The 25245-nt window shown below is 40.8% G+C and overlaps 1 protein-coding gene across 1 annotated transcript in view; it reads right to left on the bottom strand.

Annotated features, from left to right (window-relative positions):
• The window catches only part of MAP3K5 (mitogen-activated protein kinase kinase kinase 5), a 109878-nt gene that overhangs the window by 18174 nt on the left and 66459 nt on the right, over positions 1-25245 (bottom strand). Inside the window, exons 11-19 of the mRNA XM_030023118.2 lie at positions 24505-24612; positions 19132-19181; positions 13949-14044; positions 10779-10860; positions 8654-8787; positions 4083-4210; positions 1955-2091; positions 1203-1308; positions 57-214 (exon numbers count right to left, since the gene is read on the bottom strand). Coding sequence (XP_029878978.1) covers positions 57-214; positions 1203-1308; positions 1955-2091; positions 4083-4210; positions 8654-8787; positions 10779-10860; positions 13949-14044; positions 19132-19181; positions 24505-24612 — 999 coding nt within the window. The remainder of the gene's footprint in view (positions 1-56; positions 215-1202; positions 1309-1954; positions 2092-4082; positions 4211-8653; positions 8788-10778; positions 10861-13948; positions 14045-19131; positions 19182-24504; positions 24613-25245) is intronic.

Below are 25245 nucleotides of genomic sequence, written 5' to 3'. Positions count from 1 at the left end.
TAAGATTTCCTATGTTTACAAATACTGGCCTGAGTTGTACAAAGAAGATGTCTGACCTTAAACATAGCTGCTTGTGGTTCTCCCAGTTCATAAAACGGGGGCTTCCCTGTAGCCATCTCAATGATTGTGCATCCCAAAGACCAGATGTCTGCAGCCTTCCCATAGCCACGTGGCCCTTTGTCTATGATTTCTGGTGCCATATACTGAAGGGTACCTGTTTAAAACATACTCATTTTTTACTTACGTGCACCAATGATACAAATAGATAGCTAAAGGACAAGAGGAACAAAACGACTGAGGAGTGAGCAGTATCAGGAGAGTTTTTTTAAAAAACCACTCTATTATTCAAAATTCAAAAATTTCCATATGCATTCTACATAAAACTCAAAATACTATTCAAAATATTACTTGTGCTAAAAGCATCTGATATCATCTACTGATCTGGTAATATAGCTTTTCAAAGTCAATGAGAATTATTAAGAGGTTTCAATGAGCTTTGGACCAGACATAATTTTCATTTACTGTATTATAGATTAAGATTAAAATAAGGAATATGACCCTGAATTGCATCCAGAGAGGAAAAGCAAGTGAAACCTGAAATCTGAATCTAAACCAGCAGGTGATACGAACCCTTTTTCTGAAGTAAGAGAATCAACCTGACACATCATTCTGCATTCTGTTTCATTTAAAGCAGAAGTGGAAGACCAGAGGATGGAATTAAAATAACAGTCACTTCTCATTTTGCATAATTATTTAATGCAGTGCCACTGCATGATTTAACATCCAAATCAAATTATCAGTCAGAATGAAGATCAAGTTAATGACAGGCTCTGTAGATACGCAATTCTGGAGATGAAGGCAGGACATCCAAGCCAGTCACGAAATTAAAAAAAAAAAAGTTAGCTTTCGATCAGCAAGATCAAAAACCCATGCACACAGAAAAGAGACTCAAATACAACATAGGAAAGACACAGCTCTTCTGTTGTAGAGGACTTTCATGCCTCAAGTAGAACTTACAAAACAGCATTCTCTTTGAACAGTTCGTACAAGTACAGTGTATAGCTTAAGATTAGGTATACAAAAAGTTATCCTTGCAGCAACCTTTTACATTGATTTGAAGTCAATGAAAGTTCAGCAGCTATGGATTCTGACCCTACATGTGCAGCTCAAGTGAGGAAAAAGAGTCTCCTCTGGGAACATACCAGTGAAAGTTTCAGTACATGGGTTGATTCCTGCAAGTCTCTTTGAAGTTCCAAAGTCTGAAATCTTTAACACTCCACTGTATGTATTGATAAGCACGTTATCACCCTGAGGAACAGAACATTCAGAGCAATTATTTTTCTCTGCTGACTCTTCATCTAAGACTTCTAGCATAGCCTGTTTCTACAATGCACTCTTTAGTAACTAACAATTACCTCCTAAGGCTCTTAAGATGGGAGATGAAAGAAGAATCAATAGCGTTCCTGCCTTATGTAATCCCACTATCAGAAACTTCATCTCAAAGTGAACTTCCCCTAATACAGGAATACTACAGGAATTCAGTTAAAGAATCTAAGAGAGGGGAAAAGACTTTTTTTTTTTTTTTTTTTTTAAAAGGGAACTTTTTCATCTGTAATCTCCTTGGAAGAGAACCTCCTAATATCCCATCCACAATCTTCTCCACTTCTAATAAGCTTTTATTAAAGTTCAATCATGTAATTGAAAACAGAAATAAAAATATCCACTTTATTACATCTTAAGTGGCTATATGTCAATTCTTCTAAAATAAGAAAAATATTTTGTTTGTGCAAATTCAAATCAACAATGGTTCACGTACCTAACCCACAGTTCAGAATAGCAGAGAGGGTATGTGAAAATAAAGAACTTTCAGAAAAAAAACTTTTAAATTACAGGACAAATAGTGTTATGTAACTGCATAACCATTTTTAGGGCTTAATTCTCTGCAAATACTTACCTTTATGTCTCGATGCACTATTTGATTATCATGGAGGTATTTTAATCCTTCAAGAATCTGCTTGGTGTAAAAGCCAATTGTCTGCTCATTATTTTTTAATGGTCCCCATTTTGATCGTAGAAGAGCAGAAAGGCTGCCTATAATTTTGGAGAGCAAAAAAGTGAGAGTAAAAATCTAGTTAAGTGCTGCCTTCTCCCCCAAAGGAAAAAAAAAAAAAGTAATGACAAACATGAATCCCAAACCAAGTGTAAGCACCTATTTTATAACCAAAGGCCTCTCCAGGCAAATGCTTACTTGCATCATCACTGGCCTGAGTAATTAAAAAGAGACTGTCAGTATCTCCACTGGCCTCAGCTGCAGCAGAAAAGCATATGCTTCCTCAAGCAGGCAGATCAGAACACATTTAATTAATTAATGTACTCACCTCTCTCTCCTATGGCTGGAGAGAAGTTGCCCCAAAGGAATGTTGTAAGAGTGAAAAAGGGTGGATGTGCATGTGCATGTCTTTGTACATACACCAACTCCGCAGTTTCTCAAAAAACTAAGCTCAAGAAGTGGGATTTTTGTTGCGTCTGGCTGCTGGGAGTTCTTTGGTCTCAAACAGAAGCAACAATCACCAGTCACCTTTCTCTTGTGTTAGGTACCTGAGGAGGGCTCAGCCAACTGAGACTAGCTACAGCCTTTCTAGTAGGATGACCACAGATCATCTCTGATCTTGTACTGGGTTTGTGTGGCAAGGTTTTGGGAGCAGGGGGGGTTTACAGGGGTGGCTTCTGTGAGAAGCTGCTAGAAGCTTTCCCCCATGTCCGACAGAGCCAATACCAGCTGGCTCTATGACGGACCCGTTGCTGGCCGAGGCCGAGCCCATCAGCGATGGTGGTAGCACCTCTGGGACAACGTATTTAAGAAGGGGAAAAAGAACCTGTATGACAGCAACTGCAGCTGAAGAGAGGAGTGAGAATATGCAAGACAAACAACCCTGCAGACCCCCAGGTCAGTGAAGAAGGAGGGGGAGGAGGTGCTCCAGGCACCGGAGCAGAGATTTCCCCCACAGCCCCTGGGGAAGACCATGGTGAGGCAGGCTGTCCCCCTGCAGCCCATGGAGGTCCATGGTGGAACAGATATCCACCTGCAGCCCGGGGAGGACCCCACGCCGGAGCAGGGGGATGCCCGAAGGAGGCTGTGACCCCATGGGAAGCCCGCGCTGGAGCAGGGTCCTGGCAGGATCTGCGGCCCCATGGAGAGAGCAGCCCACGCTGGAGCAGGTTTTCTGGCAGGACTTGTGACCCCGTGGGGGACCCACGCTGGAGCAGTCTGCGCCTGAAGGACTGCAGCCTGTAGAAGGGACCCACGCTGGAGCAGTTCGTGAAGAACTGCAGCCCACGGGAAGTACTCATGTTGTAGAAGTTTGTGGAGGACTGTCTCCCATGGGAGGTACCCCATGCTGGAGCAGAGGAAGAGTGTGAGGAGTCCTCCCCCTGAGGAGGAAGGATTGGCAGAGACAACGTGTGATGAACTGACTGCAACCCTCATTTCCCATAGCCCTGCATTACTAGGGTAGAAAAAGGGAGAGAATCCAGGAGTGAAGCCGTGCCCAGGAAGAAGGGAGTGGTGGGGGGAAGGTGGTTTTTAAGATTTGGTTTTATTTCTGATTATCCTACTCAGATTTGATTGGTAATAAATTAAATTAATTTTTCCCCAAGTTGAGTCTGTTTTGCCCATGACGGTACTTGGTGAGTGATCTCTCTCTGTCCTTATCTTGACCCATGATTCTTTCATTATATTTTCTCTGCCCTGTCCAGCTGAGGAAGGGAGCGATAGAGTGGCTTTGGCGGGCACCTGGCACCCAGCCGGGGTCGGTCAACCCACCACAGATCTGTAGGTAAAAGGACGTAGCCTGCCACAGCAATGATCTGAGCTGTATCTGTAGCACATCCTATCTAAATACTGAATGAGAGGACTCAAGCACTTTGAAGACACAGTTTCCCCCATTAATTTAGGAAAGAGATAGTAAAGAATATTACATTTGCATGAAATATATCTTGTTACAGTAGTATAGGTTTTTATAATTTTAAAATGTTAAAAAACAAACCAACCAACCACCAAACCACTCTCCCCCACAACTTACCACCTGGCACCTGTTCCATAAATATCTTAATGAAGCCATTCTCACTAAGAGAACCTAAATACTGGACAATGTTCTTATGTTTGAGATGCTTATGCAAAGCTATTTCTTCATGCAGAGGTTGGGAGTACCTGGAAAGAAAAGAAGCAGTTGATGCAATATTGACCTTTGGGAAGAAAGTCTTGTGTTTACTGTAGTACCTAAAGTTCTATTTTAGGTCCCATGAAAGACATTTACACTGAAAATGACTATGTGTTAGATGTATTTAACAACAGTGGTTGTGACTACCACATACTAAAAAATTATGTAATCATATATGAATACACATAACATATATAAAATATATATAATACTATGTATACGTACACACACAAAGTGTTATAAACGTACATAGACAGACTGAGCAAAACAAAATTTGTGGAAAATGAACTCCTCTCCAGCCTAACTCAAAGAAAATGAACAGTTGGGCAAGCGGTTGGATTCAGACTAGTGCCAAAGTGAACTAGTAAACCATAAAGTTAGTGTATAATTAAAATCATCTCAAGAATCAAAGCTAATTAATTAAAATTGAAATGGTGATTTACATAGGAGTCTTATCTGAAAGCAAGAGTGGATAGCTATCAGAGTAAGAAAATAGGAATCATTTCATGGGGAGATATTGAGAAGAACTGATCAAAACAATTTCACCAAATGTAGTCCAAGGTAAAAAATTTTTCAGAGATGTAAGCTTTTCAGCAGTCTTTTTGCCAAGAAGGTTTCTGGAGTCCAGATCCTTCTCCAGTGTGCAACACCACCAGAGCTCAGCAGCTGATGTGCTCCCTGGGCCAGCCCAACCATGGATGAGCTGGAAGCAGGTCAGCTGCCAGATTCTGTGCATTGTCTGGCAAAATGTAAGCAATATGCTTAGAGTCTGGTGGCTATTTTCACTAAAGCACTAACATCTGCAGTCAGACTTTCAGGGTAGCTGAAATAGATGAAGGACACAGACCTCCTTCTGTTAGTGCAGATGCGAGAAGGAGCTGCAAAGTCTTGAGCAAGTGGAAGACATTTTGATGCTTAGATTGAGGGAGTACTAAACATAACTGCAAACTCAACCTTCCAGCAACTTGCCAACAAAAGGAATAGTTTTACTGCCACCTTTACCAGGTTGGTCTCAGCACAGACTTCACAACAACACTGCTACGTTCTCATCCCCTAATGAACTGGCAGAAAACTTTTATTTTATTAATTTACTGGGAGGAAGGGTAGCTTCCTGCTGCCTCAGGTTCAGCAGTTAGTTCTCCCTGGACCCAGCGGAGTGCCAGTGCCAGGAATGCAATCAAAGCACGAATGCAACTGAAGTTGTTAGGGGAAGAGTGCCTGTAAGCTCCACTCCCTTTTGAGGCAGGTAGTTATCAGCTCACCCTAACAGCAGCATTAAGCTACAAGTGGAGGCTGAACTCTTAAAAAAAACATGGAGGGAAAAGAAAAAAAAAAAAAAGTGGGCATCTGAAAACCCCTCTGGAAAACAACTGTTGCAGAAAACAAGGAAAGTATTTGGTTAATGAAAAGTGTGATTATGCAACTCCGAGTCTATTTAATAAAAACTAATTTGACTTTTTGTTTGCCTCTCCACACATGACTATAAAGATTCTGACTACGCTGTTAGTCATTCAGAAATGCAAAATCATCATAGATTGTATTCCTGAGTTCTACTAATGGGATATTCATTCAGAGTAGCAACAGCAAGACCATTATAATTCTTCCCCCTGCACTTTTAAACTGCAGTTAATTGAGTCTTGAGCAACTAAAATAATTTAGCAAATAAAATAAAGCCACAAGAAAATTCTCTAGTGGGATGAAGCATTTATTATTTTAGAACTTGGTCATTAGGAAACTTTAAATGGTATGAAGAAAGACAAATTCTAAATCCTAGAAAGCTAGATCTTATTACCTTCCTAACATGGTTTTACTTTAACTTGGAAAGTTGACATGGCCACGGGTACTATTTTGTAGTACTGGAAATGCATTTGAGGGCAACAGCATTGCAGGAATGTTTCCTTTTCTTTCAGAATGTGTGTCCATAGTCTAACATTTCCTGACAATTAAGTACATTATTCAGTAGCTTATATTTAACATATAGCTGTATCAAAGACTCACTGCTTTTTGCACAGAAATCATTGCATTTCTGGCCATGCTGTGCCTCGGAACTTAATTATTTCTCGTGAATCCAAAAGATGGTCATTTTTACTTCGAAAGTGTTAAGAATTAACTTCAGAGATGAATCCTTTTATTTCTGCAGATTTCTTTCAAAGTGCTAAAAGATCAGGTTATAATTAATCAGAAATAAATTAATAAATTTTTCTTACTTTGCCATTAAAAAAAATAATACTTGAAATTTGTCCTGGAAGCCTGTAAATATTTTTGAGTCTAGATGAAAGACTAACAACTTCTTAATAATCTGTTTTCCAGTACGCTTTGCACATTGAACCTGAAACCTTTTCCATTGAAAATTCTTTTGAAATGTATATTGGAGAAGAAAAATCTGGAATTACCTTTTTTTCCTTTAAAGTAGTTCCTGCACTACTCAGGCTATCTTTCTATTAACCACAGTTGTTACAAACAACAAATTTCTTCTTAGCACATACAAAACTTGCAACTCTATTTTGAGTCAAGAGATTGTTTTATGTAATTGAGGCCATACTTTCTGAGAAATTATAACACATCTTCAAGTTAAATTTACAGTAACAATATAGAGGATGGAAGGATTCCCCTAAATTCCCTTGGATTCCCCTTTCCATAATCTAAGTTCCAGTATCTTTAAAAGAGCATGAGTATGGAAAAATTATTAGATCACACACATATCCATATTTAACAGCCAATATATACATGGATTCAAAAAAATTTAGAAGGATTCATTTTTTAAACATCAAAGAAAAGAACAGCTAAGTGAGGACAGAAGAACCAAAGGAAGGCCCACAAGAGACCCACCAAAAAGAAACTGAGCTAGGACACCAGGTGGCATTACTGACCTCCCAGTCTGTAGATTACACAAAGAAAACTTTATAATCACACAGTGTCCTGTCAACATCTAGGCTCCAATACAATTTAAATAACAGTCCTTGATACTGGACAGCTTGTAGAGAACAATGCTCCTCTTCCACAAATGGTGGTTTTACCCCCAGGGACATACATTCTAGATAAAAGTGAGAGGAGTAACAGCCACTGTGGTGGGTTAGAATAGCCTCTTGTATTTACTGTTTTGAATACAAGCACTCTCTGAGGTGACTGCTATGTAGGGACGGGTAAAACCAACTTCCTTCCTGATATTAGTTGTAGACTGAACACTGCAGAAACAAGGATACAGTTATTCCCTCCTACAGAGGAAATGCAGCATGCCAAAATATGGGAAACCCTGCTGAAGGACAAGCTATCCAGTAGATCACAGTAGTAAACCAAAAAAGCCAAATGGGCAAAAGACGACAAGAAACCTGGAAATATGGATTCCATTCCTGACTGAAATGATGGACAAAAATTTACCAGTTGGTACACTCAATATTTTCGCTACATTCATTTAGTATGCGATTCTTCCTGCTAGCAAGCAGTGTTCTGTCTTTATCAGAAGAGCTTCCTTCATAAAAGTTATTTCTTCAACCATTGGGAAAGGAGTGATTTATCTTTCTGTTAGCAACCACGGCAATGTCTTTATTTCCTACTTTTCATAGCTTTCCTGACCATAAGCATGAGTTACAGCCTTTGATAATATTTTACAGTCTGTCTGAGAGGCACTTTAAAGATCCAGGCACTCAAGTCACCTGTTAAGCAGCAGCTTGTACAATACTTGACTACAAAAAACAAAGGCTAATGTAGAATTAAAGAATAACGTGACAGTTTAATACAGTCAGTTTCATTTGAAAAATCTTATCTTTAGACTTGCTATCACTTTTATCACAATATTTGTGGAAATCTATGTATTCAAAATAGGATACACTAGAAGCCTCCAGATACACAAGTACTCACGATATTAAGTGTCTGGTCTTTACATGGCAACCTTTATAAATGAGAGACGGCAATACATATATAAATAGACTCTGCATTAAGAAAAATGCGGACAAAAAGATTGTTCCACATGAATTATTCTAATGTTAAGAGGCTCCATAATAAATGATGCACAAAAAGGACAGGAAAATATCTTTATCAGCAATTCAGGCTCAGAATTTTCAAGGACACCACAAATCACGAATTTCAATTGTTCTTTTATAAGGACATGCCTGAGCATGTCTAAGTAGATAGGGCTTGTCACTAGGTGTTTGAGTGGGATTCGACACTTCAGCAATATTTCTTTTGGAAAGAAAGAGTATTATAAACTACTAGTACCAAACCCAGTAAACATCTAAATTCTCAGTTGTGATCACTCTGTTTCACAGCTCAGAAACATCTAGTTGCAAAGACAAGGAACACCATTAAATACCACAGACAGGTAATTTATTGGCAGCTTTGTAGAAGAGGTACTCCTTGATCAGCAAACTGGTTGATGATGTTACTGATGAAATTATGTAATGCACAACATTTGGAATCAGCCACAGTTACTATACCTGCTGTCTCTCTCTGGGATTTCTTTAATAGCAATTCTGACTTGATTGCTCAAATCTCGTCCTGCATATACAATGCCATATGTTCCTTTCCCCAGAATGACTCGCTCGCCATTTTCATCATATTCATAATCATACTGCAAAGCAAACAACAACATGAAATGAAACAGAGGCATAAGATTTATTCCATCTGACCCTGTGCTCCTAACTAAGGCACAGAGGAAGCTAGTTACTTTCTGCAGACCATGGAGAAGGAAAGAAGAAAAACACTTCAAAACGACAAATCGGATACCGTGCCGACACTGACTCTCCACTGACTGTACAGGAAGCATTGTCTTCTAAGGTAGCCATTTCAGGTAAGTGCATAAAGCTAAGCTAGCCTTTACCTGTTCTGTGTAGTTACACTTGCATGTCTTGCTCAACAGCACCCGCAATTCTGCGGGCAGGTGCTGTAAAAACAAGAGAAGACGACAGAGGGCACTCGGCGCCAAGCTGAGAACTTTGGCTCCCACACAGACATAGAAAGCAAGGCAGGATGCACTTAATTTATTCCAGATGCTCTCCTGACCTGACCACATCTTCCAAAACCAGCACAACCTCAATTTTGCCAGCACCAGGTCAGCCAGCAGAGTGTGTCAATGGAGGTTAGTCAGGATTGCAGTGTATTAAGCGTGGTTTCGGCTGAATTTGAATTTCAAAGAGTTTAAGGCCAGTCCAGAAACGTTCATTAGATAAGATTATCTGATCTGTCCTCTTGTGTAAGACAAACATGTAATTTCACATGCTCATGCCCATGCTAAACCCAGTAGTTTATGCCTAGATAAAGTATTTTTTATTTTCCTCCAAATAAAGACTGCTATCTTTTGAATAAGAGAGAGAATCCACTACTTCTTTTAGTACTTTGTTTCAACAATTAATTACTCTCATGGTGAAGTCATGCCTCGTAATTTGAATTTCTTTGGTGTCACTATTTAATTACATTTTTCCTCAACAGATTAAAGAGACCATTAGCACATTGTAATTTTCCCTGTAAAAATACTTACCCACTGTAATCAAGTCACCCACTGCTTTTATTTTTGCTAAAATAAACAAATTGGGCACCCTGAGGTTCTCATTATAGGGTATGCTTCTATCCCACAAGTCACTCTAGAGGTTTCTCTGTCCCATCTTCAATTGCAGATGTATTATAAAATGCCAACATCAAAACTGGGACAGAGGGCTGTCAGTATTCATTACGCAGCACTGACTCTCTCAGTTAGATTTGGATGTCTCTAGAGCTTCGGGACACCAGATTTTTATGTGATAGGACGTGGGCTTAGATACTCTATCCTGTTCCCTGCCACCTAAAAGAAAGCCTAAACAGCCTAAGTACTGTCTTGCACCAAATGGCCCTGTACTCACTTTTCAACCATGTATACATTCAGATAGAAACCCAAGGTGAGAATACAGTGTGTAATGGCACACCCAGGCAAGCTATAACTTAGCTAACAGGGGTGGCAGCAGAAGTAGGGCATCCTAAGCTTCAGTGTGAGTTAGTGGGTTAAGGGTATAAACAGACTCCCAGCAGCACCAACATCATCATCTAAGTTTGCTGTTCATTGCTGTGCTTGCCCACAGATAAGTAAGTAAGCCCACAGGTAAGTAGCAAGGACAAGCCCTCCTCTACTACAATTATATCCTTTCTTGTTGTGCAGATGACCTGCCAATAATGTAAAGTGCACACAATTCTAGTGATGCATGAAACAGACAACAAACAGTCTTTAAAATTTAAACAGATGCTAATGCTGCCTGACTATGATTACACTCTGAAGTAACTGTTACAAGAGTCACTCTGTAATAAGCACAACTGGAGAATTCCAGAGTTGAGTACCTTCTCAAGCGAGTATGCTAACTGAAACACAAGAGATTTAGCTATGCTGGTTATAAAAATGCATGAGGACCTACATGAGGACCATTAAAAAGAATCATTAATTTATAAACAGAATAGGATAAAATTTTGTAAACAATAACTTGTCTAACTTCCTCCAGAGAAGGGATGAGTAATTTACTCCCTTCAGTGAAATGCTACACTAGAAGCCCCAAATTCCTAGTATAGTGGGGGAGGCAGGGGTGGGGTGGGTAAAAATACCTCTAGAGAGTCTCCATCACATTCCCCTTCCTCTGTAGCCTTCCCTATTTCTTCAGTGATACTGTTCACCATGTCGAAAAACCTGTTAAAAGGGGAGGGGGGAAAAAAAAAAAGAGGAGAGAAAGGGGGGGGGGGAGAGAGAGAAGGGGGGAGAGAGAGAAAGGGGGGGGAGATGAGAGAAAGGGGGGGGAGAGGAGGGAAAGGGGGGGGAGAGGGGGAAAGGGGGGGGAGAGGGGAAAGGGGGGGGGGGGGGGGGGGGAAAGGGGGGGGGGGTGGGGAGAGGGGGGAAAAGGGGGGGAGAGGGGGGAAAGGGGGGGAGAGGGGGGAAAGGGGGGGGGGGGGGCACGGAGGGGGGAAAGGGGGGGACGGAGAGGGGGGGAAAGGGGGGGAGAGGGGGGAAAGGGGGGGAGAGGGGGGAAAGGCGGGGGGAGAGGGGGGGGAAAGGGGGGGGAGAGGGGGGAAAGGGGGGGGGAGAGGGGGGAAAGGGGGGGGAGAGGGGGGGAAAGGGGGGGGAGAGGGGGGAAAGGGGGGGAGAGGGGAAAGGGGGGGGGAGAGGGGGAAAGGGGGGGGAGAGGGGAAAGGGGGGGGAGAGGGGAAGGGGGGGGAGAGGGGAAAGGGGGGGAGAGAGGGGAAAGGGGGGGGACGAGGGGAAAGGGGGGGGAGAGGGGAAAGGGGGGGGGGAGAGGGGAAAGGGGGGGGGAGAGAGGAAAGGGGGGGAGAGAGAGAAAGGGGGGGGAGAGAGAGGAAAGGGGGGGGAGAGAGGAAAGGGGGGGGGGGGGGGGAGAGAGAAAGGGGGGGGAGAGAGGAAAGGGGGGGAGAGAGGAAAGGGGGGGGGAGGAGAGGAAAGGGGGGGAGAGAGGAGGAAAGGGGGGGGAGAGAGGAAAGGGGGGGGAGAGGGAAAGGGGGGCGGAGAACGAGAGAAGAGGGGGGGGGAGAGAAGGGGGGGAGAGAGGAAGGGGGGGGAGAGAGGAAAGGGGGGGAGAAGGAAGGGGGGGGAAGAGAGGAAGAGGGGGGGGGGAGAGAGGAGGAAAGGGGGGAGAGAGAGGAAAGGGGGGGGAGAGAGGAAAGGGGGGGGGAGAGAGGAAAGGGGGGGGAGAGAGGAAAGGGGGGGGAGGTGGGGAGAGAGGAAAGCGGGGGGAGAGAGGAAAGGGGGGGGAGAGAGGAAAGGGGGGGGAGAGAGACGGAAAGGGGGGGGAGAGAGGAAAGGGGGGGGAGAGAGGAAAGGGGGGGGAGAGGAGAGGAGGAAAGGGGGGAGGAGAGGAAAGGGGGGGGAGAGAGGAAAGGGGAGAGAGGAAAGGGGGGGGAGCTGAGGAAAGGGGGGGGAGAGAGGAAAGGGGGGGAGAGAGGAAAGGGGGGGGGGAGAGAGGAAAGGGGGGGGAGAGAAGAGGAAAGGGGGGGGAGAGAGGGAAAGGGGGGGGGAGAGAGGAAAGGGGGGGGGAGAGAGGAAAGGGGGGGGAGAGGGGGAAAGGGGGGGGAGAGAGGAAGGGGGGGGGAGAGAGGAAAGGGGGGGGAGAGAGGAAAGGGGGGGGGAGAGAGGAAAGGGGGGGGAGAGAGGAAAGGGGGGGGAGAGAGGAAAGGGGGGGAGAGAGGAAAGGGGGGGGAGAGAGGAAGGGGGAGAGAGGAAAGGGGGGGGAGGAGAGGAAAGGGGGAGAGGAAAGGGGGAGAGAGGAAAGGGGGGGGAGAGAGGAAAGGGGGGGGAGAGAGGAAAGGGGGGGGAGAGAGGAAAGGGGGGGGAGAGAGGAAAGGGGGGGGAGAGAGGAAAGGGGGGGGAGAGAGGAAAGGGGGGGGGGAGAGGAAAGGGGGGGGAGAGAGGAAAGGGGGGGGAGAAGCAAATACACACTTGAGACAGTATGGGGACAAAGAGAACGTTTCTCTCTAAAGTAATGAATGAACCAAAAGAGGACTTACTATACTTAAATATAAACCCAGTGTAAAAGTTTGCTTATCAGCAAAAAGAAAAAAAAAATTATTTACATGGAGAATTAACAGTCAAAAATCTGCTTTTTTTCCTACTTTTTACATACTCCTTTTATATGTGCAAGACATCCATGATGTCTGAAATTATTAATTTAATTCATATTTCAAAATCTATGTATCAGGTGAAATTCTCATCCTATACCACCATTTCTTTATGTCCAATGAAAGCACTGAAGCATCACAAGAAGTGCCTAGAAGTCCTGCCTACACGTTTGGAGAAGTTTTTGTACTGCAGGAAGGCTAGCTTCAAGTTCTTGCTTGAATGAAAAGGGGGTCTATTTTACAACTTCCCATTTAAAAAATATACTCTTACATATGACTTCTACCCCTTTGAAATAATGCAAGTACAAATACCATGTCATGCTAAGGTATTGCTTACTTGTCTTCTAAGAAGTGCTCAGATATGAAGGGGAATGAACATGGTAAAAGAACCTATACGAACTAGAATGGATGAGAGAACAAGCTAGGGACTGGGCTGGAAGGTGGCCACAGCCATTAATATGGAGTATTGAAGTGATTTTTGGTAATGTTGCAGCCTTTTTTAGCACAAAAAGACATGAAATTTCCTCGGGGAATGCCTTCTGGATCAATTCAAGACCACAGCCCTCAAGCTTATGGAGCAGAAACACAGCTTAGAGAAACTGAGACACCCCTGATTTTATGCAACAAACCCTTGCCAAGTTTTCTGTAGGGATACTGGTACAATCTTACTTATGTAAACATGATGCTAATGTAAAGGAAATCAAGTGTGCTTCTTCATAATCATAAATAAAATTTTATTTACAGTAAAGGAGAAATCTTAACCAGACCTTGTGTTACCCCAAATGTTCCCACTTCAGAAAGTCTGTTTTAAGCTTAGGATGCGTTGTTGCATTGGAGGCAACAAACACTTGTAGTAAGCCTTAATATGGTAAGTATTAGAAAAATAATCCCACAAAGTATGTAAAAAAAAAAATTAAATTTGTAATCATATTTGTTTCTAATGTTTGCCTGAGCTTGCACATTGACCCTTCAAACCTCATACATCTCCAGGGTACTATTAGTACTAAGCTTTCATTTGAAAGGTGGTGATCACTGAAAATGCTCAAATCAACTTTTACTACAGTTCTGAAACAGTCAGTCGCTGTTGTGCATGCAGATACCATCTACCCCATCACAAGCCATGTTTTTTTCTAAAATAACAAGTGACACACCTTCTGCAATGAAGTTCTGTGCAGAAATAGATTTGAAAGTCATCTGAGTTGTGCAGCACATACAGGAAACAGCATCGTTCTTCAAACTTCGAAATGCTGAAAGAACAGCCAAGCAGAACATGTTATTGGAAAGATGCATTTGGACTTCTACTGGCTATGCCAAACCATACAGATCAACCCATTTAACATGGGAAAACACCAAATTAAACCTAAGCAGCTATGGTTTTTTCCTTATTGTAAAATTACCCTCTTGTATCCTCTAAAGTTCACATTCTGCTTGCTGTTTGCTGTCATTCAGCTTGCCCCCCCAGTTCACACATTGCCCAAGAAAGAGTAGGAGCAAAGAAGTTAATAGGATTATTTCCATTGACCAGAGTCATTTTTGTCTTCAGTGCATTTAGGTAAGGCCCTTAATTTCCACTGCTGCAGCCAGGATGAAACATTCTTTCAGGATCACATTAGAAAGCTGGACTTTGAACTCAAATGATGAGTTATTCCTGCTTTAGAAATCAGCCACAGCTCAACCTGAACACAAAAATTTCTGATCAGTTCCTTGTGAATTGGTACATTAAGTTGGAAAAATATTTTAAAACTAAGTCAGCATCAGAAAATGAGGTGAATGACTCTACCACCCTTATGCACCCACGGCTTTCTTCAGTTTTGGTTTTATCTGCTATAACAGGAGAACAAAAATAATGAAGAAGTACGTATGCCATTTTCTTATGGATGCATAGATGTCTCAACATGAGAGCAGAAGAGGTGCAAACTCCGGTGTAGTTGTCAGTGTTCTACCCCAAGTAGGCTGCAGCTCTTGCAAAGATATCCTTCCACCAGAACTGTTTTATATGCATGTCATTACTGTGCTCCTTAGAGAAAATATTAAACATTATTTGAAATAGCTCTTTCTGTAACTTTGTTGCGTGTTGAGTGCCAGGTGTCAAGCTGATGCAGTATAATTGATTGTTACTATATTAGAAAAGGAAAGAAAAACATGGCTAGAGGTGTTATAAGGGAATATAATGCAGTATTTGAGAAACCAAGACAAATTAAGTCTCCTTATTAACATTCATAAGATACTGGACAAAATCCACAGTCCTAGTGAAATCAATCTATTTTAGCTGGATCAAGATAGCCATCATGTTTTTAGTTAATTTATAACACAATAAAGTAGAATGGTATTCTATGTTGTGCCAAAGGATTGACGATAAGATTACCATAACAGTTTTTCTTTAAATATCAGGAAATACTTGTGATTTTCAACCTTTAATAGGTGTCTAAGGTTGTCCGATCCTTGTTTCCTTTTATGATTCCTCTGTTGTAGAGCCCTGTAACTTTTGATAAACAAATGACTCTTTAGACAAGCTGGGGGGCCTGCCTTTGATAAAGCTACGTAAGAGAAGAACGAGCTTCATTATAAGAATATTTGTCTTTGGGTGTGGTGACTTATTTTTACATTAGGAAAAATTCATAAGTGCTAAGTAATGTACAGATCTGTGAAGACAGTCACTGTCCTCAGTTTATAAACTAATTTTTAATTCAAGTTTTTCAAGCGTATAGGTAAACTCTCCAGATGTGGAGTAACTGATATTAACAGAATTACTCATTCATTTCAAGTTCCATGTGAGTTTAAACATTTTACTGAATAAACTGTCAGTTTAAACCTGACATGCACAGAAGCCACTGGCTAACACAGCAGTGAATAAAAGGGTAAGAATGTGGAGTGTACACAGAGGACAGGCAAATTCATAAATATTTAAGGCCTTTAAGTGAGTGTTTACATTGCTTATATGTTGCTTTCCTCCCTGAAAAGAAGTTGTTAAAGTGAAAAAAGGAAGACTAAAAAATACCAAGTTATAAAAAGAGACAGGATAATTTACTCAGGAAATGCCTCCTTCTGACAGTTCCTGAGCACACGTAGTACCCACTGACTTATATGACACCAGAATTGGGGATGAATTTGCAAAACTCCAAAGACAAACAGGGAAGCACAATGTAGCATGGCCTTGTGCCCAGCTCGTCTTCATTCGAAACTCCCCTTAGTCAATGAGAAATACTGCAAATGCTGTAATCACTGCTTACTAATACTTCCAGATGAAGCTACAGATAAAACAGTTGAGCATTGGCAGCAACCACAGAAAAGCAGCTCGGTGGAACTTTTGCCTGTTTTCTACAAGTGTAGCAGTATAGACACCTCCCACTGTCGTAATTAAGTAGTCTGACAATATTCCAAGAACTTGGGATGGAAAACGAACATGTTGTCAATTCTTAAGCTACAAAGAAAACTGGATGCAGATCTAAATCCAATTTTTTCACTATTTCTAACACTACATTCATCAGCATGACCTCTGAGGCACTCTCCCATGGAAACACCACAAGCAGCGGTTATTTCATAATCCAGAGCTTGTCCCAAACACTGAGAAAAAGCCAATTTGTAGTTTAGCAACTTCAGTCTGCTACTTTTTTTTTTAACTTTTAAATTGGAAAAATAAAGACAGTATCTTCTTGCTCATATGATGTCAGTTCTGCAGAACTCCAGGGACTATTCCGAATAACCTAAGATGCAAAGCACCTTGGGGTAGCAGCCATGCTCCAAAAGCTCTGATGAAGCCTTTAGGATTAACAGTACATTTTGGCCCAATTCCATAACAAACATTTGTGTTTAAGACATCAAGAAGGCACATGACAAAAGCAGAGTTATTTACATCGGCACACCAACCGCTAATCTGAGTTTGTTAGGCTAAACCCAATTACTATGACTCCCTGCATACAGAGTATGATTTAGCACTCTGCTGCTCAGAGAGCTCTATATACTTTCCAAGCCCGTTTGCAATTCTTGAGAGCTGAACTCTATTACTCATGAAATAAGATGCTGATTACACCAGCTGATATATAGCACACAGAAATAGTGACCCCTCAGTCACTTCCTTCAAGTATTTACCAAAAACATTAGCCATATCAATGCTAGATGTCTCTTCAGACCTGCTGTCTCCTTATGTAATGCAGTAAATATTTATGGAGGCCTTTGCTGAAAAAGCCTCCAAGATCATGTACAAAGACCTGCCTTGTACATTAAGGCTGAACTTCTAAAGCTGGTTCTTACTAGTCTAGAAAGGCTGAGAATCCTCATAAAGCTGGAAACTCCCCCTTCCTATAACACTTTAAGTCTAGGAGCTTCAAAGGAGCCAAAAATAGTCTTGATACAAAAATAGATTAGAAGCAGGCCTGGTTCTGAAGGCTGTCCACTCTGAAGAACACCTGCCTTCATAAAACCTGGAAAAAACGTGAAAAACTCAAAAATTAAGTGATCAGAAATGTGCATATATTTGGAAGGGGGGGGGGGTGGGGAGCAAGAGAGGCATATTCAGTTTCATACTTGCATAAGATAAAGATTTCCCCCTGCAGCTCCTCATGAAGGCAGCCAGAGAGTTTTCTAAGAATTCACAGTGACTCTTGGCTCACTGTACAGTCTTCCAAGTTGTTCTGGACATCTGTCCAGATGAACAGATTGTGAATTTAATTGACAAGTTAAATGAAAATTGACAGCTTAAATAACAAATGCAGAAGGGTACACCAGAAACAGCAGTACCGACCACAGCATGGTTTAATAAGGGGGAGGGAAAGGAAAAAGATTACAATAAATAAATACTTTTTTTTTCTTTTTTTAGAAGCACACAAAAACATACTGTAACCAAAACCCAAACCAGACTGAACTAAGCGTATCATTGCAATTTTTGCCTAAAATAAGCTGAATCCCACAGGATTGAATTTCTGTGCCTATTGATAGTTTAGTTTTTTTAAGTTACTTTTTGGAAGGAAAAAGAATCATCCATCTGTGTAAAGACATCCTGTAGACATAGCAACAGTTTTGTGTGTATGGAACAGTTATTATTAGAACAGAGCAATGACTTTTTTAAAAAAAATGTAAGATTCCTGGCTTTTTTTTTTTTTTTTTTTTTTTTTTTTTTAAGATTACAAAGCAAACACCAAAGTGGAAAGTTGCAGGATGCCAAAGTACAGAGAAATCCTAGGGAAAAAAAAAAAAAAAAAAAAAAAAAAAAAGAAAGACTAAGACAAAGAATTGATCCCAGGAGGTCACAGCAGTGGTAGCACATTGCTTTCTTACTATCAGAAGATACAAACTGCAAGGCTGGACCCTGCCAAACAGGGTGCACACTATGTTCAACCTGGGCTAGCAGAGCAGACCCACTAGCTCGGATTTGGCTGTTCTCTACTGACAATATGGCACACAATCCAGTAAAGAATTCTCCCTAGAAGAAGTCTCCCTAGTAGACAGAAAACATTTTGCTGAAATCAAGCAAATAGATGGCAAAGTTCCTCCTTTGTGTCATTATCTCACAAGCCCTGGCCCAAAGAGGGAAGTGTGCTGAAGGAAAGAAAGGTGCCATTGAACATATAACATCATTCTCTTCTGATCCAGTCAAGCCAGTCTTGCGCATGTCGTTCCTGATCCTATAATTTATTAATCCACGTTAACCTACTCTACATGAATTTCTGGGAGGTTAGGGGTTGATCCGCCCCCCCCCGCCATTTACTCCCTTTTCTGCTCTCTCAGTCTTCAAGTTTTCACTTTGTGGTCTAACTACCACTCTGTGTTGACAGGCTCCTCTCCTTATAGGCCTTCTCTAAGACAGTTTTGCTGCCATAAACAGACACAGAAACAAAAAAAACCCCAAATGTACACACTCACACCAAAACCCAACAGGTGAGCAATTAGGATATTGCAAGACACCCTGATCTTGTCAGTTCCTCATATCCTCCCGCTCTGCATCCACATGTTACTTCCTGGCTTACATATTCCATGCATCAGCCAGCTCCTGGCTGTGACAGAACTCAGGTAAAATGACATGAGACATTGGCAGTTATTTTAATTCAATCTTAATTAGCATAAAGTAAGTGACTGCCAACTTTTAGAAAATATTAGTTCTTTAATTCAAGGGGCTACGTTAGCTAAGTCTTACATAATGAACTCTGCAAGTGGTCATTTCTGAATCTGGAATAAGACTCCTGAGGCTTTACTTAAGAGCAGGGCATCTGTGAAAGTACCTGCAATACTCTGCTCCAATTCTGTCTCTGTTACTCCACAAAGGTCCACAGCAGCAGCGTAATACAATACTCATTCAATTACTCTTTTAATTTCAAAACATGACAGGGAAACAACTTACCTTACTCCTCTGATAGAAGCAGCACTGAAGTTCCACTCATGGATACCCTTCTGTAACACACAGAAGAGAATAAATAAATAAAACATTCTTTTTTTGTGAATGAAGTGCCAGTAGGCATATCTTCTAGACTGAAACTCAAAAGATGGAAAGAGAAACACTTGAATTACAACAGCCTATTACCTATTAACAGTTATTTTTCAGGGCATTGTTTTTTTCCCCCACCCAAAACCAAAGCAACAGCAGTTCTAGATACAAGTTTTGGTTGGTTTGTTTCTTCACTGTTTACTCTGCAAACACAATATACTATTTTAGAAAGCATGCAAGCAAATCAGAAGATCAGAAGGTCTGCCAGTATAGCCTGGTCTGGGTGCTGAACGTGGGGTCACATGCAACCCTCTGGAAAGTAGGGGAAAAAAATTCCACTTCTGAGAATAACAAGAGCTTGCTCCGCATGTTCAATGGCCTAGGCGTGTGGAAGGAGGAGGTGGAGAGAGCTACAAGCAGGAAGTCTGACACTGGAGAGCAAAGTGGGAGATTCTTGAAAAGTAGGAGGAATTGCCTGGGGAAGGAGCAGATCTGAAGGCCAAGTGTCTAAAGAAGCAGAAAGGAGGCTATTTCCCTAGGAATCCAGAAGAAAGCAGTAAGAACGTACCCAAACCCCCAAGAGCTGCTGGAATAATAAACAAGGCTACAAGAAAGAAGCCACCCTATGAACACACAAAGAGCCAGGACTCACTTATTTTCAGATCTTTTAAATTTACATGTGCCACATTCAGCAGAATTGATTTCTCTCTGCAGACCATCATATTGCTCTATGTTTATGTTCTAATAAAACTTCACTGTAGGAAATGGAAGCCTTTTGTATCTTCTAAAGAAAACATTCTCCTTTCAGGAGAAGGTGGAACTACACCACCTTAAAGTCCTGGCAACCTTGGAAGCCCACCACAATGAGCAACATATTTGAAGAACCTCCGCTTTCTAGAGCTGAATGTCATTTGGCATTTTAGTGACCTGAGCAATTAAAAGGCACAGAGACATTTCTTGCTGAGAGGTAATTTACAGCATGAAAGCATAGTGTCAAACAATCAAATGTATTCCAAAAGAGGACATGAAAATGTGTAGCTTATAAAACATTTCATGAATAGTGAAATATGCAGAAGTCAGAACAGATACACTGCCAAAATAGTTGCACAATGTGCAGGAAATGACAGAGGAAGTTATTCTCCCAGCTATAACAGCTTTCTATAAGGCTTCCTACAACAATTTTCTCCTCCCCTGTAATTCCCTCCTTCCTCCTCAAATCACATTAAAGGTTGTGATGCTAATATAAAATGCCTAACACAACATACCAAAAATACAAGCGAACATATTCTTTGAAGCACAAGCTTCACACTACTTTAGTTGTAAAGTACAAAGCGATTAACTCCAATATCTCTTCAATGTTAAATGGGGGGAAGGGTTTCTCCAGTGGCATACAGGGACAGGAGAATAGCCTGATATTAAGAAAAGGTGGGATTGCATCTTGAAGTGGAGGTACTAACTGATGCTAGTATGAAGCGCTTGTGAAATTACTATTCAAGTTGCCTGGTTCTCTTGCATGACGAAAGATCACCAATCCAATCCCTCTGCTAAGGAGGGTGTATCTGAACTGTCTTTTAATCCTCCCTCCACATACAAACTCTGACACTCTCCAATTTTCCATGCTTGGAAACTCTCTTCAGAGCTTAGCTATTGATACTTGTCCAATTCCCACTATTAGGAATAATCTGAAATCTAAGTTAAAATATATGTCCTGACAGGCAGACACGCTCAAGAAGTTAAACAAGAAGCATTAAGTATTGTGGGTTTTACCCATCATCTACGTGCAACTAATCTTTCAGATTCATACATCTTTTATTCACCACACAAAGTTCTCAGGCAACGAAATAATATAAAAGTTCTGTCCCTCATGATCTTGCCAAGTTTTGAGTACATTGGAGTAAATATATCAGGCGTGCTATCCAAATTCAGCATCTGTTCTTTGGTTAGGCAAAAAAACACCAACCACCCAAAACAAAACTCAAAACGGATTCAGAAGCCAATGTGAAACAGAGACAGGCTGTTCTATTTCGAACTTGCAAACAGCACTGCTGCATTCCTCTAACCCCATGCGGAAAGGGCTGCTAAAATTAGGGAACTGCAAAGCAAAGGTAATGTGCATTCTACAAAATAAAATGCTATCTGATTTTTATAGGCATTTGTTTATGTTAAACTTGGTATTATTAAAAGGCATAAATGTTAAGATATGCTGCTAAAAAAGCCATGGAAAAGGAAGAGGTCACATTATTTATCCTGGTATTGAGTGTCATTTGCCTACTGATTAGAAAATTGCCAGATGCAGGCTCCACTGAGTTCCAGTTTGGATTTGAAACAGAAATTCAGTTTCTTTGTGCATGAAAGGAAGTTCATACACTTCGTAACTCACAATTATTATCCTCAGAGCACTGATTGAATTTTGGAAAATAAGTAGAACCATTAATTTATAAGACAAAATGAACTGACATTCATACACTGAAGTACAAGCTGGGAAAGCTCTGACAGACCTATCGTAGGCAGACTGAAATTAGGTAGTTGAAGAAGTTTTCAAACCCAGCTGTCTAACCTACCTTGCAGTAGGAATAGGTGGTCTTTGCTTGTTAATCAGCCCCTAAAATACCTGTTTTCAGCCTAGTAAGGATCAAAGTAAGAATCTTCCTCTTTGCAGTGGGCTGACAGTTAATACATCCATTTCCTTCACAAAATCTCTTATCAAAGACAAATATACTGGTTCTATTCAACTGAAAAGGAAGCTGGTGTCTCCAAATTTTTCTAGTCCCTTTCTCCCTGTAAGGTTTCTGATGGATTCTAAGGACTTTGACAAACTTGCAACAACAGACTATAATTGTACAGCTGAAGGGATAACTACCAAATTGCTCATTGCATTCTTTTGATGGGTATTACAGCTCACAGGGCAAGGATGCCTCCACTGCGTATCAATCAGATCCCAGGCTACTGAATAAGCTCACAACAGTAAGGATTCTGGCCAGTGCAAAAGTACTAGGGAGTGCATTTAAAGCTGACCTTGTCTAATGTTATTGTTTAACTCTAGTGTTTTCCTATCTTTGCTGCCCTAATGTGCAGAAAATACAGAGACACTCCTCAAATCAGGAAGGAGGGGAGAAAAGAGGAAAAAAAAGGTATAACAATCTATAAAGAAACTTTTAAAATGGAACAACAGGTTACAAAGTCTGCAATGCCAAAATACCTATCTACTGAACACCAAACAGGTACGGACTAATACATCCAAATCCTTCTCCCAGTCACAGGTTGACTGGGCGGTCAAGTGACACTGACTATGAAAAAGCTATGAAAAAGGCTGCTGCTGAAAGTATCAAGCAAAATAGCCCAGTAGCTGAAAGATACATGAATGCACCTTGAAATACCATTTTTAGAATATTAGTGCACATGCTTAAGCAAGGTTAACTCAAACTGGAACATAAGAAGTCGTGGCAATGAAATGCCATGTGTGGCCAGGACACCAAGCCTACTTGTTTTGCCTAAAAAAACCAAACAGCCCAAACCACTAAGAGATATTAGAATTCTCCTTAAAACTACTCTAAGGTAAACATCAGAGAGAGAAAGGAACCACTTAAACACTGTGTTAGCAAAAGAACAAATGAGTATGAAATGGCAACAAATTCAGACTGAAAGCTAGAAGACTTAAAAGTAACACTCTACTTCACCAGCAGTATTCCACTCTAGGCTCTTCTAGAGGTGCAGTGGCATTCCCAAAGCACTTTCCAGCACAAAAGGTCATCTGTGAAACCTACACTAGTATTCAGAGCTTGATCACTTTATGTGAAACATTATATGGCAAGAGTTTCTGCAAGAGAGGTGAACAGGATTCAATAATCCAGAAAATTCCTTCTAGCCCTATGTTCCTTCTTATGCTATAGATAAGCCACTTAACAGAATGGAAAGTATTTTTTGGAGGTAAACTACATACACACAAATAAAAGCCTACAAAACAAATAAAAAACCCTATATACAGGTAGTTTCTAAATAGACTAAATTCTGATTACAGAAATACTTTCAGAACAGATATTTTACAATAGAAAGGTTTACTCTGTAGTACTGACAAATCATTATTTACTGTATGGCAAATTTTGGGTTTGTCCAAGAATTGCATAAATTTATTTTTTATATTATTCTCAGAGGCTGAGCCTACTTAGAAAAACATCAGTCAGAATAAACCACAAATAAACAGAAATTCATTGGTCTAGGCAAACATTTCAGTTTGTGCTCAAAATATGCTATTTCAGCCACTGTCCACTTACATTTTCTCATGTACTCATAACAAAAATTCTAAGCAGTATGGCCTCACATATTTTGCATGCAAAAATGTTTCTCCTTTAACAGACTAAAAGTACAAAAGCTGAAGGATGGATTACCTGAAAAATAGGTCTTCACTGTGCTATCCTGCAGGCAAACAAAATGCTTTCATGGAAGAATGAATAGTGCTAGTTCTTACAAATCGCACTATCTCCATCGTTGTGCCTCCAGCTGACTCAGCCTCCATTCACTCTTCATACAATCCCCCCGTGTTTCTGTGCTCCTGTCCTTCTCTGAGGTTCTACGAGGTCCTCCCTGTCTTCACTCTTACCAACATTTTGCTTCCTAAGCATCCCAGAATGCAATAACCATTCTAGGTTTTCCTCTCCCCTTGCATCTCCAGATTTTCTAAGCTCCTTTCCAAACATGTCCAGATGTCAAGGTGTGAGATAGCCAGACTTCCCAGCTTTTTCAATTTCTAGACCTTCTGAGCATCTATCTATCCTTCTGCCAAATATTTCTTTGGCTTTTGATTGATTCCGCTCCCCTTTTAAGACACCAGTCTCTATTATTTTCACGTTAAAGGAGTATTTACCACAGCTGACAAGTAATACTGCAAGTACATAAGAAGATTCTTCTGTTTGTATAAGTAATTTATGTGACATTATTTGTATGACGACAGTATATTGTAAATTACTTATGAAATCTTAAGCAACAGACTTGTTGTATATTATGCACCGATTTAAAACCCGAAAGAAGATGCAAGTTATTTTTAAAAATGTAGAGAAAAGATCCATTGAACAAGACAAACTTAAAGAAAAAGTTAAAAATGCCATATTAAAACAAAAAAAACCCACGATGGCAACATATGTCCACAGCATCTTCCTGTGTGTTACTGAAACACTTTTTTCCTTTGCAGAATCCATCATTAGATGCAACTGTTTACATATTATATGCCTTATGTACCATGCATACTTTTAAATTGTGAAAAAAGTTACAACTACAGACAACATCATAGTATACCTTGTCATCAGGCAGCACATGCCAGATAGATACAGTCTTCTCCTCGGCTTCACTGTTGATGGAGAGATATGAGGGCTGATAGATTTTTGTTGGTTCCAATATTAAAACCTTGTAGGAAAAAAAAAAAATTAAAAGAGTTAGTACAAAACATGTAGAACTTTAAAAAGTATTAAAATCTGTTAAAACCATTTCTGTAGTCATACCATAGCAGGAAAAACAGGGGAAACAGAATGAAAGGTAAAATTTTGGGTACTGGACTAGTTTAGTAAGGCTGACAGTAACTTAGGTTTAAAAAAAAAAGAGCCAATTTTAACTTAGTTTTTATATAAGGTTATTACGTGTCAATTGGTAACACATATTAATTTTCCAAATTATTTCTCTGACAGCTATCACATTTTAAAATATTTCTGTCACAATTCATTCTCTTGCATTGCCATTCAATAACCTCCATCTCCCATGTGGACAGGATTCATGGTATACCTTTATCATCTTTTGGTAGAAGCACATTTGGGTGAATCAGAAAAACACATCAACCTAGAGCTAGCCTGAACTGCTTTTGATTTAGACCACCATGAAGTGTAGCCACCAGATCAAATGATTTTCTCAAAAGCAATGAGCACCACTGCAAGAGGCTGCCAGCTAAAGATTATAGACAATTTCCTGGAATAAGTGAAACAAAAACTAGAACCATCATGTAAAAGAGATGGCATGCAATGCAGCAAGATTTAGTCTAACATAACC

Source organism: Aquila chrysaetos, chromosome 8 (genome assembly GCF_900496995.4).
Source record: "Aquila chrysaetos chrysaetos chromosome 8, bAquChr1.4, whole genome shotgun sequence".
NCBI lineage: Eukaryota > Metazoa > Chordata > Aves > Accipitriformes > Accipitridae > Aquila > Aquila chrysaetos.
This window is presented reverse-complemented; position numbering and strand designations above follow the sequence as displayed.